General features: G+C 43.7%; 1 protein-coding gene across 25 annotated transcripts in view; it reads right to left on the minus strand.

Annotated features, from left to right (window-relative positions):
- The window catches only part of EXD3 (exonuclease 3'-5' domain containing 3), a 301,170-nt gene that overhangs the window by 191,811 nt on the left and 93,828 nt on the right, over positions 1–15,531 (minus strand). For 15 of the 25 annotated variants that reach the window (XM_075112169.1, XM_075112177.1, XM_075112158.1 and 12 more), the window contains 3 exons: positions 9,610–9,674; positions 5,313–5,483; positions 3,870–4,037 (listed from right to left, as the gene is read on the minus strand). In XM_075112169.1, the coding sequence (XP_074968270.1) occupies positions 3,870–4,037; positions 5,313–5,483; positions 9,610–9,674 (404 nt within the window). Of the gene's footprint in view, positions 1–3,869; positions 4,038–5,312; positions 6,458–9,609; positions 9,675–15,531 lie in introns of all 25 variants that reach the window. The other 10 variants (XM_075112170.1, XM_075112162.1, XM_075112163.1 and 7 more) reach the window with 3 other exon arrangements.

Genomic DNA, 15,531 nt, shown 5'->3' on the forward strand with positions numbered 1-15,531 from the left:
ACAGCTCAAAAAAGAAGAACCAGAGTGAAGAAATCCAAAATCTGAATATCCATTAATGTGGTCAATCAATCTTAACACTGACCTGTATTGACAGATTTGAAAAAATACACCATGTGTACTCAAGCACCATGTATGAAGTAGGACTACAAACAGAGGGATAGGGGCAGTGAGGAGCGGCTGCGTGGTGTTTAGTTGCCGACTGAGGCTGAACCACAACAGTGTTCAAAACATCACTACACTGAAAATTGAAGGTCGTGTTGGTGACTGAACTATGCATTTCCACACCTTAGCATATCCTTTAAGTTTAACTCTCTGGTCAACCATCCTTTCTACTGAATTAATAAATTACTTCTGTATTTGTATTTGTATTCTGTATTTGTATTGCTGACAAAAACTTTGAATTCTGTGTCTACAAAGCTTCTTCTCTGCGTACTCCAAGTTGTTCTACGACAAATTTTAACAACTGAATTTTAATAGATAATTCCCATTACCTTAATTGAAAGAGCAAACATTAACTGAATTTAACGTACAGAATCAACCCTCTTTATTTGTAGAAATTATCATTTTTTGTAGAAAAGATATACTCTGCTTCTGAAAACAGAGAAATCTGGATGGACAACCAAAAAAAAAACCTGTTAAAAATCAAATACTCCCTGTCCCACTTAGTCCAATATTTTTGTTTAAGAACCAAACTGATGAAGGGGAGAAAAATGCTGCTAGTCACTGATGCAGAGAAGTGGGAGTGGGAGCTCTCTCAGGCCCAAGAATATTTCTGGTTGTCAGAGGCTAAAAAGATTATTTATTGTTTCCTTCCTAAACCCAGCTCCACTGCCACCTGTTCAGAATTTACTATAAAGCTGTTAAACAAGACGAGCACTTTGATGCTGACTGTGAAAACAAGTTTCACTGTATCTGACCCGAGCAGCACTCACTACTGATCCAGAAGCAAAGGAATTTGATTTTTTTCTTTAAGCACAGCTATCTTTTTACCTTTATAAGCTGTTTAAAAAAATGTAAATAAAATAACTCAGTGGACAATAGAGGGCATTCATCCCACAGAAAGACAGCCGCCACCCTTAGACATGAAATATCGCAGCACATTAAGTCATGAGACCCCGCTAATCAAAGCTGACAGGGCCCTGAATGTGATTTCTGCTGAGACTTAGCGATATCATGGGGCACTGAAGCATGCACAGCCTGCCAGACTGCCCCTGTTCATGTGACAATGGCTTTTATTCCCGAAAGGGGCCTGCGAGTGACAAGAGTCCCCTTTGTCTTTAGGCTCCTGCATTCGCAGTGCAAGAGAGGTTCATTCAACCAGCCCCAGACACTCTTTGAAAGGCTGAAGTGTAACATAAGATGACCATGAAACACTAGCTTGCCTTCTGCCTACCCCTCATTCTTCTCGAGCACAGCCTGGCCTATTCAGGGCCTCTCACAGCCCCGCTCGCACTGCATTACCCCTGGTCTGCTGAATCCCCGCATTGTCCCGGCCCCACCAGCAGCCATCGCCCTTCCCACAAAGCCTCCGCCACAGCCCGACCAGGCTCCGCGGCCTGGGACAGCCATGGCCTGCGGCGTCGGAGGGCTTCTGGGAGGGGGACAAGGCTGCCACGTTTCACCTGAAGCTTCCTGAGCGGGAATGTTAAACCCTTGTGCCGCCTCACACCGTGTGGGCCGCGAAGAGCAGACACGGAGCCCCTCGCACAGCTCCGGAGCGCCCTGCGCAGCCCCACGCTGCGATACTCCTCCAGCAGCTGCAAACTCCAGTCACGAGAGAATGGATTAAAACAGGCCAGGCGCCTCAAAAACCCACTTCTATGTCCCTGCCTTTTCCTTTAACTTTCTATCAGCCTAGTTTTCTGCATCATGGGAGCACTAGTGCCATCCACTGGCCAGCACTCCCCACCCGTGCCTCCTCACCACAGCTACTATTTTATGCTGCTAAATCAGAATAAAGTTACCTCCACCTGCGCCATCTTCCACCGAACCCACCACCACCTATACAGAGCCGGGAACGTTCCTGCTGCCCCCACGACACCTCACCCTCCCAGGCAGCACTACCAGCAGCTCGCTGAAACCCCTCCGCTGCTCTGATTCACAAACTGCTTCAGCCTTTGACCGGCTCTGCTAAAACAAGGTATACAGGGAGGGCCAGATGTGCTTCAGAAACGAATAACTGTCACAGCTGTCCCCAGGGATCTCTGGGATCTCGTTTTCTGAAGAGGTCTTTCGCAAATCCTCTGTGAGGGAAAGGAGCCTTAGCTCTTGGGGCAGAGCTGGGGACCTCCATGGTTCACACACCACGGTAGGAAATACATCAAAACAGACAAAGGGAATAACATGCTCTAGAATAAATGCCTGGTGTCTTGCTGTAAATACAGCAAGAAAATAAATGATGACAGCAAGGATTTATAAGGGTTTCTGTCCTTTCAGGTGAGAGACAAAAAAGCCAAAAATCCTACATGTGAATCTGCTTTACTGCCCCATTTGAAAGACAGGGAAGAGCAAGACAAACTGATGCACTATAGCGCACTGCAAGTGCTCAGAGCCGTAGTTCCAGGTTTTTTTGGGGTTGGTTGCTGTTAACTTAGGTATGATCGGTCCCCAAGGGTGGTAAAAGATTTCCTGTTATTCTAGAAGATAATTCTATTCATCCTTCTGGCAACAAAATAAAATGAGAAGAAAGTTATGGCTGAGGGTAAGCAACAGTTGAGGTTTCCTGTTCTTCACATTGGGAATGACTAGTAAATGAGCTTTTCTGTGGAAGAAAGAACAGAAAAACAATTCCACCAAAAAATGTAGAGCTTTCCAAAACCAGATCTAGAAAGGAACACAATTCTAATTATAACAATAAATATCTTTGGAGCCATGAACTTAAAAATCACACTTTAATATAGTCAAGTACTATGTTTCTGTTAGGATTTTCAAATGCTCATGTTCAAAAACTTATTGAGCAAGTTTCAAGCAGCTACCTGTGAACCTCTAATCAAATATGAAACATCCTTGTTTCAGTATTCAAAGAAGTCAACAGGAATGGAATTCCACACCTCACTTGGGAATTCAGCTTTACTGAAGAGTAGGATTTTTAAAATGCTATTTAACTTTTTTCTTTTGCTAAACAAGATCAAGCTGTTCTACACCATCAAAGTGAACCATCCTCCTCTGAGAAAAACAAAGCTATGCTTTTTGCCTTTAAAAAAAAAAAAAGCATTAACAGTATTGTAGTTTGCTCATGAGAACACTTGCAAGGCTACCGAGACATCACCATGATGCCAGAGATACTGCAAGCACTCTAAAGCACGTGGTAAAACATACCAAATTCTGGGTTTGGTGAACTCCTGCCAGTGTCAGAGACTCAAACGCATATGCACTAGTAGTGACACATTTTGAATATGAGCCTCGATGGTAAAGAGGCTTTGAAACTCCTCAAACTGAGAACCTTTCGGTTAGGGCAATCACATGGGAACAGAGATTTTCTAATCGCTGCAGGCAGACTGGCGATAGCACAGCAGGCCTGTAACTGACTACTAAAATCCCTTTTTTTCTTGCCAAGGACAAGGAAGAAAAAGAATACAACCATCCCCTTAAATTCTCCAAATTAAACCCTATTAACCTATTACTTCCAAAGGTCAAAAAAGGGGTGGAGGAAGGACTCACTGGCATTCTGTACTCAGCCATTAGAAAAAATGAAGTTGAACACAGCCTGCTCATGTACATGGGAAGACCATGCTAAGCTGTACCATTCACAGTGTGCAGCTGCTGTGATGAAATGGAATTCACATTGAAATGCATCCAAAAAAGGACACAGACATTAACAGAGGACTAGAGAGCTGGGTAGGTAAATTTATTTGAAAGACATGACCCACCTCTTTGTAATCGCCCTTGTGATAAAGATGACTGACATGCCCAAGCAAATAGTTCCGGTCTGCTGTATGGAGCTGGTAAATGCTAATCAGAGGGTCAAGAAGATTAGCTGGGCACTGGGCAAGTATTCTGAGTACACGGGCCTGCAGCTTCTTCAGCTTGATGCCAGACTGGGAAAAAAAAAAAAAAGAAGAAAAGAAAAAAAAATCAAACACAGATTTAGTAAGGATGGCTACAATTCAATGGCAGTTGAAAATGCAGCTTGTTTTAAAAAGTGGAATAAGCCAATTCCTTGGGAAGGGATTCTCCAATTTCCCCATGGAGTCTGCAAGCAGAAATCAGAACAGTATGATACATATTTTTTTCACAGCATCCAATTTAAAAACATTAAATGTTTGCAGGATAATTCTGGAAAAGGCATATGGCCTTGTGCAAAAGCAAAATATGAAACTGGAAAAATGCCCTCTTTTACTAACTCAGCTGTTTAGAAATTTTCCCCTCTAATTCCCAGCAGAAAATCTTTGAATCCAGCAACTCCCCTCAAGGGAGATCTCACCTATCAGACATAAGAATTCCATTTTCATTCCCAGGCTTTCTCCTGGGTGCAAGAAGGGCAGGAAAAGCAAAAGCATCATCAAAAGAGGCACAGACACAAGTATTAATCCTTGTGTTCCTACATGATCATTCTCTTATGACACTGGAATTTCAGTGCCAGTAGCACTTTGCTGCACTTTGCAAATACTGGAATGGCAGAGCTCAACATCTGAAAAGAGCCATTTGGAAAATGGGAAACAAAACAACACAAGTATAAAAGTCTCCTGCCGTACAGAGCCAAAAGAATACAAAAAAGAGAAAATCCCAGTAGGTCAGAATATATGAAGGCATAAGGAATGGTAAACATTAGGACGCATAATCTGATGACCCAATGTTACAAAGCTAATCATTCAGCTGCTGAAAAGTCATACTGTTACCATTTTCTGCATTCCCGATGATAAAAGCTCCCCACCATATGGCAGGAGTTAAGCAATCGTACAGTAACTGGCTTCTATTTGCAGAACTGGAAGAATATGCAGAGTAGATTACTGCAATTGGTTTTATCCTGACAGCAGGGATGTGAGTTCCAGTGGGAAAGCCTCCAGCCCGGCAAAGGCTGCAGCTTGATCGACGCTTGATCAAAGTGGTTTGATCTGGAAGGATGGAAATCCCAGTTTGGAAGGGGAAACGGAGTTCTCGCATCACTGCTTCTAATATGATTTCATTTCCAGGCCAGCATACAACAGATAATAACATCTCAGTACAAATTTCACACCTCGTCACACCGTGTTTGTACGAGACTACAGAGAAGACACTGGACTATGGAATAAAGTGAAACTGGGGACACTTGAGGGACATTAAAATCAATTGCCCTCTCCTTCTTCCCCGCTCTCTCTCTCTCTTTTTCTAACCTGTTGAACAGCAGGATGCTCTTTTATCCAAAGCTGCAACTCAGTGGTGATGTAATACCCGAGGGAATGCCCTTTCCCCTTCCAATCACTGCTGCTTTCCAGCATGTCCAGGAGTCCTGCCAATGGGTCCTCCAGTCCTGCAAAGCCCCGCCTGATTTCTTCCTTGAGCTGCTGAGATACAAAAACACATTGTCATGTACAAAAAGATTAGTGAATCCTCCCTTCCCCCAGCTGAACACAAAGCTTTATTTTTTTAATTTAATCTATTCAGAGAGGTAACTGTTGCTATTCAGCCACCATCCGCGCCTCCAGTGACTTTTTATGTCATTACAGATTCCTTCATGGCTCACTGCACCTCAAACCCAATGGGAAAAGCAGCAATTGTCCACACTAATTATCCCATAAAGACAGAGAAGTTGTTCTGTGGGGCAGACAAAGGGGCTTGGGATTTGGGGGAGGGGGAGAAAGAAGTGAGCTGGAGGAAGGGGTGTTACTAGGAAAATGGCAATATGAAGGTAGATAACTGGGCTCAAAAACCTACTCGTCTTCTAAGAGACCTACAAGTAATAAAGCATATAAACCCCTCCTCCTCATTTTGTATCGCAGACTTTCATATTTGACCTTATACCCACGTCAGCCCGGATGGCATAACGCTCCTCACTGTAACAGGAGCATTTGGGAGTATCAAAATAGTTTGGATTTTACACGCAAGATTAAAAAGAAAGAAACATCAGAGCTCAAACTCTGTCTGATCACCATCCTACAAATCTATGCTCCTTTCCTCCAAACCTACCTGAGCAGGGGATTTGCTGCTGACTACCTACTGCCACTGCACGTCAGGCACTGCACACCTCCGAGAGTCTAAAGGCCGCACGAAGGGGCTCGCAACATGGGAAAACTCCACGCCATAAATCTTAGGAATCCCAGGGTGATGTGTTTAGAAATGTGAAGGAATTGGACACTCACTTTGTGAATGTTAATAGGCTACTTACTACCCATCTGGTAGAAGTGATAAATTAGCAGTACTGAGCAATATCTTTATGTTTACATTAGAAGTAGTTTCCAAGGAGCTCGGAGGGTTGGCAGGGTGAAGAAGTGGCATCCTTCAGTACCCACACAGGACCTTTCACCGCATGGTACATGTACTGCCGTGGAGCAAGGCAAAAGCAGAGACAGAAAAGAAGAAATCACTAAGAGCAGCTGCTCGCTTTCTTTTCTGGCTAAAAAGCAAAATCCAAAAGATGCTCATTCCCGCCGGCAGCCAGCACTTGTAATTTACTGTGTATGATGGCCCCAGTCGTAGCTTCCAATGGAAACAACATAAAGTTTGAAGAACAACATGGAGAACAAAAGGAAATCTACAGAAAATTTGCCAATGAATTTGTTCTTTTTTATTCATCGACAATATTTACTGGAAGACAGTTATTTTCCATAGTGTCTTTCATGTCTGGAGAAACCACAAAACCTATCGTTTACAACAGAAACTGCTTCTTTCTCACTAGATTATCAAATGCAGCATGAAAAAGCTGATGACTAACGACGATGTGACTTTAGATAACACATTGCTCCCTTTAAGTATTTTCCCCTGTGGCAAGAATTTGTGATGTTAAACACAGGGCTGCAACTTCACTGCGAAATTCAGCAGAAGGAAAAGGCAAGCTCTTATCCAACCACAAATATCCAACACAACAGCCAAAGGAAAACAAAGCAACTTGCCAACTAAACTGCACTGTTTATAAATGGCCTTTTATTTTTTCTTTTTTTCCCCTAAAGCCCCGCTTCAGCACATTTAGACTGAGCAAGAGCTTTTACCACACCGCTCCACTCCTCCTTGGGCTGGAATCAGAGCCTGGGCTTTGGCAGGAAGGGCTCCAGCAGACACCAGGTCCTATGAGAGCACAAGCCTGCTTTCACGCGCAGAGCATCCCCAAACACTGACACAACTGCCAGGAGCACTAACTGCTGTTATCTAGACCGAGTCTTGTCTTTGAATCAGCTAGACTTTGACAAGCAGGGGAGAAGCCTTCTTCAAAATTTACTAGTGATCTGAAGACTTCAACTACAGTATGTAAGTTTGAGGGGGAAAAAAACCAAAGGAAAAAAGGCACGAGACACCTAAATCAGAGAGGAAAGAGTGTTTTGCTGCCTGGCTCCTCTCTCTGCCAGAGAAGGATTCCTCTCAAACGTGTAATTGCCATTTCCATTTCAATTGATTCCCATGGCAGGGAATGCTCCTTGGGGGATTTCTACAGCCTGGCAGATCATGGGAATAGGAAAAATTCGCTGATGCTCAAACTACATACTCCTTCATTAGTTTTGGTCCCTTATTTCTAGTTAGACAGCGCAGGGCAGTCTGCTGATGCTTCTTGGTTATTTCAAAACTGTCTTTCCTATGGAGGAAATGACCACTTCTTATAACATTGTTCCAGAACCAAGGTCACGCCATGGACAAATACACTCCTGCTCATGGTCACTGATTTGAGAACGACCAGCTGATTCACACCAGTTAACAGACAGTATTGACTTACATTCATACACAGCAAAAGGCAAAGAAGCTCCTTGACATTTAAATGTCAGTGGAGCAGACTAAGTTGTATTTAAGTCATCTTCCCTCATTTATTTGAACGGGAGAGTGGGACGTAAGCAGCAGCACCACAGACCTCGAGCTGCACACATTGGCCAGGGCAGCAGCTGCTCCTGAAAAAAGTCTGTACGCTTGCCGTGGGTGCCCTGCATGCCTGAAGAGCGGCGATGCCCTGAGCATGGATTAGCCCATCTCGGCAACAGTGTGACGAGCACGGTATCAGAAACTGTTGGGGACATTCACGCCACGCTCCCTACCTTAGAGGCAGCTGCCACTGTGCCACTGCCTGGTGGCAGCCCTCCTCATGTCTCTAAAAAGGCTTCCTCTGGGTTCAGAAACACACTTCTGCCCATGCCCGCAGCCACGCGGCGCTGCCCGAAGGGTGGGCCCAAGGGGGACAGACCTGCCCCAGCAGGGAGCTGCAGCCCGCACGCTGTGCACAACCATGTGTCTCACTGGGATGACCGTTCCAGAAACAAACAAACTGAATAAGCGGAGCTGCGAATGTGACTCATGGGGATCCTCAAGCTTTTCCAGCCTCAGCAGGAAAGCTGCGGTGCTCTCTGCCCAAGCACACATCGATGGGAGGCTTTTGTCTTTTTTAGAGTATTTTCCTTCACAATCCACACACATCCCAGGGTACACGGTACAGAGATTTTGATGATTACTCTTTCCTGCTGTTGTTCTGTGGGATTAACTACCCTCAAGACCTAAGAAATAATATTTTTTTTCCTCCAACTCTACCAAAACTTGATAGAAAGCTCAAGGCTCCAGAGTTGCTGAGCTCAAGTCTATGTCCGCGACTGACTACTTGGAAAGGCACCTCTCACACTGTGTTTCCAGTTGTTTAATTATTCCTGCTGGGAACCACAGACTATCAGTAATGGAAAGTCTAAGCGAGGCAGACAAGGATAATGACTAAACGCTCCAGACACCTAGGATGGAGCACGTACGCCAAGGTACTCAGCCACGCCAGCCATTTCACACAGGACACGTTCCACGTGGCTAGTGGTGAGCTGCAGGCTTTTGGGTCTTTTAGAAAAAAACATTTCAGCTATGAACCCGCCTGAACAATGCAGAGTTTAACATGGCAAAGTCACCACTAAGCTGATGAGTCCAGTGTTTCTGTTAGTTTTCAAGCTCCTAAATTTAGATGAAGTATATTTTACTCCCTGTGAGAAATCTCCACATAGAGCCCATAGGGTGCTGTATAAAAATATAACACTAGTTTTAGACAGGCAGTGTAAATTGTATTCACCACTCTAAAAGGCAAAACCAAACCAAATCAGAAAAAACTGTAAAAATACTGTATACGAAGCCTTTGATATCATTCCACTTGGCAAAGAGTACTTTTCTACTGACTTCAATCCTCATTTTTTCGGCTACTAGAAATATTCTTTCCCCTCCCCCAAAGATCCTCCACTTAATGGACAAAAAAAGGGTTTAAAAGAAAACAAAAGCAACTTTGATTTTTTTCCCTCTGCAACTCAGCCCTGTAAACTTCAGCTCTTTTATATGAGCCCCTGAGCTGCTTCACATCACACAGAGCTACCTTTTCTTTTCACTTCTTGCTGCAAATGCATAGGCTCTTCCCCTGTGTGCTGGAACTGAAAGCAATCATGAAGAATTGCAGGTCTGACCAAAGCGTTCTGCGTCTGGACATGCTCTGCATGCAGTTATTAACTGCAGTGTGGAGGGGAGGCTCAGCCTTACCTTCTTCATCTCTTTCTTTGTCCAGAGAAGCTGAAGGGTTTTCAGCAACAGGAGTGGGTCCTGGCCTGGAGGGGAGGATGGGGAGGGGGAGAGGGAGAGAGAGAGAGAAAAGGGGGGAGAAAAGCAAAACAAAACAGATTTATTGGCTCTGTACAGGCAGCCTAGACACACTAGTGCATTGTTTCACCGAAGAGAGATCAGCTACTCCATGCCACTGTGTTTGAAACCACCAACCTTCCAACTGTCAGTCAGGATTAAAGTGCTAAAATCCCTCACTCTGAAATCCTAACAAAATAACAGGCATCATCCATGCATGGCTTTAACTAAACACCCACACGGGCTCAAATACTGAAAAGCTGTATTGGTGCGTTTACAACTAAATCATGCTGCTGCTGTGCATCAAATACATCCTCACCGGTCCCACCACCACTCCTCCTTTATTTTAACATGAAAACAAAATGGTCCTAGAAGACCCAGCATCTCGCACAGGTTGGAAAGGATTACCAACACACTATTTTTGAATGAAATTACTCTAAAGTGTTAACCTCATTGCAGCCTGTGGATGGAAGATGCGAGCGGGTGAATTCACAGGAAGATCAGCCTCTATCTGCCTGGCAAGCGCAGGGCAGCCTTTGTGTGCCGCAGCGCCGAGCCTGCCCGCGCCAGCCAGCACACCGGGCTGGAAGCAGGCTGGGCTCTGGCGCGATTAGGGCAAGATGGTGTTTGAGGAAGAGGAAAGATGAAATGTTGCTGTGATTAGTGGCGAGGCTGAAAAAAGGGGTGATCAATTATTTCAAAAGAAGGTTATTTGGAATTTTTCTTTTACTTTTCACCTAGTTATTTGAGAACTTGCATTCAGTTGTTATTTTGTAGCTATTATAATTCATCATACCAGTATTATTCATCATACCGTTATTCATTGTACCAGTATTTCTGAATCAAATACTTAGGAATGTTCCATTTTAAAAGCAGTAACTTTCTGATATCTGGTTTTATTCGATTTGCAATCATTTACTTATGAAACCATGACTCAGAATATTCTGAATGAAAATCTTCTACTGCATCAACAGCTCAAATGTGAAGAATGAATTTAAAAACCTGAATGAGTTCTGCAAAAACACGCCTCGTATATTTAGTGTGTCTCCTCTTACATTTTCATAAAGCCAAAAGAAAAATGTTAGACTGGAAAGAAAACATCCTTTCAACCACCTTCTGCGTTCTACAGTTCCTGAACAGCTCGTTTCCAAATGCTAGGTTTCTTGCTTAGTATCCCATCTCACTTCATATTTCAGGTCACAAAAAGCTACTTCAACTGTGAAAAGCTCTACCTCATCCAACTAAACTCTGAAGCACTGCATTTATAAAATATTTTAAGTAGCAAGCTGATTACTGGTCGAGCCAAGAGAATTATAGCGTTCCCACCATCCACAGACCTCTGGGAAACACCAGCCAAATTAAAAATGCCACATTTACATTTCATAAGGTAATATTTTCTCTCATCTCTGGTTGTTCTGAAATCTTGAACTCTCCAAACACTGGCTGTTCGCAGCTACTGCTTCTCCTTTGGAAAAACAGAAAAGTCTCTTTTTACAACAAAACAGGAGAAAATCCAGATCCCTACTCCCCACAAAATTAGCAACTAACAGTCAAATTCAGCCCATGTGTGTGTGCACGCATAGACACACACTCTCCTCTTGGCCTGACTCCCAAAGGAATTTATACACACACAGGAAAAAAACATTAGAGTGCAACCCAGTGTGTAACCAAATACACTGTAAATCTGAACTGTAATTAATGCAGTGAACAAGCGGAATGATACAGGAAATGAGAGCAGTTAGGAAAGCAGTGTTTCACTTCAGATACAGCCAATAATTCAAGTTGTTATAAAGCCTTCTAAACCTCAGTCAACAACACAAGCCCTTTTCCTACGTGACTTTTCCCTACCTTACCTCCCTGTAACTGAAATCTGATCTCACCGTTACTTTCCATACATGAAAACCGCCTCTCCAGTCAACTTTAAACGACCCAGCATGTTGCCAGCCTGCCACTGTGCAGGCACGGGTAAGTAGGAAACAACCGTGCCCCTCCCCGAGCCCTGGAAGTGAACGCACCCACAGAGTAGTTGTTTCTGGGAAACGTCTCCGGCCGCTGCCGAGCCCCGCGCTGGGCAGCCGGGCCGGCTGGGCAGCAGCCGAACCACTGGGGCAGGAGAAGACCAACCATGGGGAGGGCAACCACCCGTCTTCTGGCATGACCTGACCCAAAGGTTTTGCTCTCCATTCAGTCTGTCCGTAAGAAAGAGGCAAATCCCACCCAGTTCTCCGGAGTGGGGACTGAACGAGGAGAGACACGCTGAAATATTAACTGCAGCACGCTGGTGGCAGAAGAGTGCTGTCTCCTTCCTTATCTCATAAAGCCTGGGAAGTACCTAAGGACGAAATGTAGTCAGGGGCTAAACTTCACAAAATAACTGAGGAGCAGCTGCTCCCAGAACCAAACATAAGCAAGAGCACAAAGCAACATGACACTTTTGCCTAGCCCCACCAGAGTGGAAAGGCACTGCTGCTCCCACTGGGCCTCGAGCTCTTGTATCCAGCTACCCTCCAGCTAGGACAAAAGATGTAAATGTGAACGACCACAACACTTTGGCTACTGAAGGAAATGACGAAATCCTCTATTCTTCCTCCTGCCGGACCTCTTTGGGGACCGGCCTCCTCTTGGTTCTCCTGGCACCCCTGAAGAGTGAAAATGACTGTCTTTGGCATGGAAAATGAAGCAATAACAGTGCTGTTATGTTCCCATTGGAATTCCAGATAGGATCCTGCTCATCCACATCAGAGAAGGAACCAGAGAAGCAGCAGGAAACTAATGCCAGGATATCTGGGGACAAAGGACAGGACCTTACAAGGAGTTTCATAAACTTGCAGAACAAATCTGGAGAGCAGATGATTGCTCAACACAAAAGGGAGAGAGGAAGAAATACAAGGGAAGGAAGAACAAAGCAAAGCGACTGAAAACCAAATGGTCATAACTGAACCACAAATGCATCTGGGCTCAACTCAGAGGACAAGAACAGGAAAATTCTGGAGCGACCTCCAGCCACAGTAGCAGGAGCAAGAAGCAGCAATTACTAAGACACACGTATTAGAACAGTGACAGAACAGTGCCGGCAAAAGCAAGGATAGGTCACCGAGGCCAAAAAACTACCTTCATAAGTCACACCAGGAACACCCAGAATCTCCACTTGTAAAGAAAAGTTAAATTCTTCAGAGACTTTTACATACTGAAGAGAGATCCAGCTATTAGCAAGGGTTATTCCATGAGCAAAACAAACAAAACAAGGACGAGGCCATGTAAAACAGTGTAAAAAAACCAGTGTGGCAAGCAGGAGAGCATCATCACTCTCTGCTCCCAGGTGTGAACAGCCAAGGATGGCCAGGTCTACCATCCTCCCAAACTGGAGATGCTGAGAGATGCCCCATGCAGCTGATCCCATCCAGTTCCTAGACCAAGCTCCAAGAGAAAATGCTCAGCCTGACACTGATCCTTCGCAGTGCCAAAAAAGTGGGTTGCAGACCAAAAAATATCTGGCAGAGCTTCACCAAAGCAAGGTTATAGCACTTCAGCGGAGATCCCAAAAGGACATATCTGCGCCCACTCCATCAAGACACAAAACCTCTGTTTCTTCATCCGACAGTTTCTCCAAATAGGATGTTCCTGTTTAAAGGATTTTGACATTAATACATTTCCTTTCAACTTTTTTCATTCTGAAAATAAATTTCCTCTGCCCTGAATCTGGTACCAGAATTGGAGGAGATGGTAAATCAAATCTTTTCCAGTTCTCAATATCTGTGGTTACATTTCAAAACCATATAAACCACAAGGCTTATATTTTTGAGTTAGAAAAGTGCCTTTGAGGAAAGCCATAAACGACTTTCTGTTCATTCTCTCTTTTTCCTTTGTGCATACATCACTCAAAACCTGCTGTGATCACAACAAAAGCGGTGCCCGCAGGCTGGTGAGGTGAAGCTGTGGTTTTGCTATTGCGTCCTTGCAAAATTCTGCTGCATTATTCACTGGTTCTGCTGAAACACCAAGAAACCCACTTTCTGACAGAGGCTTCTCCTGTCTCTCACTTGGGAAAGTGAGACATCCAACCCCAGAGGAGGAATTTACCAATGAAGAAACCTCTCAACACTTTTTCTTTGTGTCAAAAGCCATTGAATGCCCTGTGGGCCAAGACCTGGAAGAATTACAGTCAACTAATTAAAAAATGGAGAATGCACACACACACACACAAAATCAAAAAACCAAGAAGGCTGATGTGACTGAAATGTAGGATCACATGCACCAAGCAGTCAGTTATGAAATTCATGGACAGAAAAGGTCAAGAACTAAATGCTAATGGTTAAGTCTTCTTTAGGCAGACAGCTTATACATCTGCCTTGCAAATTAACAGGATTTAAATAAATATTTAATAGAATAGATAACAAATCCAACCCACACAGTAAACACTCAGTGAATTTTTGCCATTATCTATTGTTTTGTGACCCGTCTGCCCCAATAAATCCTGAAATGTGTCTTCTGTGAAAACTGCTAATCTCAACAATCCTTTGAGATATTTTTCTGAAAGGAAGATAAAGGTTCTAGATATGTCAGTGTCAACACAAGGGCAGCTAGCCCATGTCCACTTAAAAACCAAAATATATAAATATATAGGCAACGTATAAACTGGGGGTGGGTGGGGGAGCAGAGTTCTTCAGCCAACTCCTGGTTCAGCTGCGTGGTCCACCCAACACTGCGTCATTTAAATTACACCTGAAAACCAACAAACGGCATGCTGTGTGGATTAAGAATGAATCAAAGTCTCTTACCAAAACTTACTTTGCCTCAATCTGTTTCGGAAAAGGCTGTAGTTCACACCAAGCATGTGCTAATTTTGTAGAAGACTGACAGAGAACAGAAGTAATATCACTTTGGTGATGCAAAAAATGAACAGATGCATTTTCTAGTGAGAAATTTTGAATCTCTAAGAACCAGCTGATTTCATTAAAAAGATAAAAAATTCCTCCACAGAAACTCACAGATTATCACACCTACTAGGTTTTCTTGCTGTGCTTACCTTTATCGAGCACACATAACATAAATAAACCTTCCAATCTTCTTTAAGCATTTCTGAGCTTTAGAAAATTATTCCATACAGAATTTCTCCTAACAATGTGAAATGACATTTAAAAGACACAAAACCAATTTTAGAATATACAGCTATTATGCAATACGCATTGTAAAATCCTGGGTTGTAATTAAAAAAAAAAAAAAAAGAAGAGGAAGTAGATACAATAAAGAAACAAAAGGTAAAGTGCTATATTTTAAAATAAGTAGAAAGACTTCATAAAAGGCATGTATACATGACTATGTGGGCACCAGCCAGTGGGGCACGGTAGTACCATTCTCCTTTTGCTTTGTAGGAGGCTTTTTCAGTGCTTTGTTCTTACTGGGATTTATCCAAGGTCTGGGGAGAGGTACCCAACATGGCACACAGCCATGGAGTTGGTGAAGATGTTACACAGACTGGAATGAAGAGTCACCAATAAAAAGAGATATGATATAGATGAATCACTTTTTAAAAAAACAGTTAGGATTATGCTATTGCCACAGTGTTTGGCCCTGCCACAACATCCCTCGTGCCGGAGACTCGCCTCCACAAGACGCTTAACGGTCTGACAGCAAAGCACGCGGGAGACGAGGCCTCCGACAAACCTAGGAACAAAATGGGGGAATCTCTTTGAAAAGTCAGAAATTCAGAGGACGAGAGAGCAGCCAGTGCCCCAGGGCATCCCTACGAGCCACATTGCCCAGAGCTGGGAACTTTGGGCAACTTCTTGGTTATTTCTGTTTCTTTTGGAGTAACTGTCATCTTTC

Source organism: Phalacrocorax aristotelis, chromosome 17 (genome assembly GCF_949628215.1).
Source record: "Phalacrocorax aristotelis chromosome 17, bGulAri2.1, whole genome shotgun sequence".
NCBI classification, from domain to species: Eukaryota; Metazoa; Chordata; class Aves; order Suliformes; family Phalacrocoracidae; genus Phalacrocorax; species Phalacrocorax aristotelis.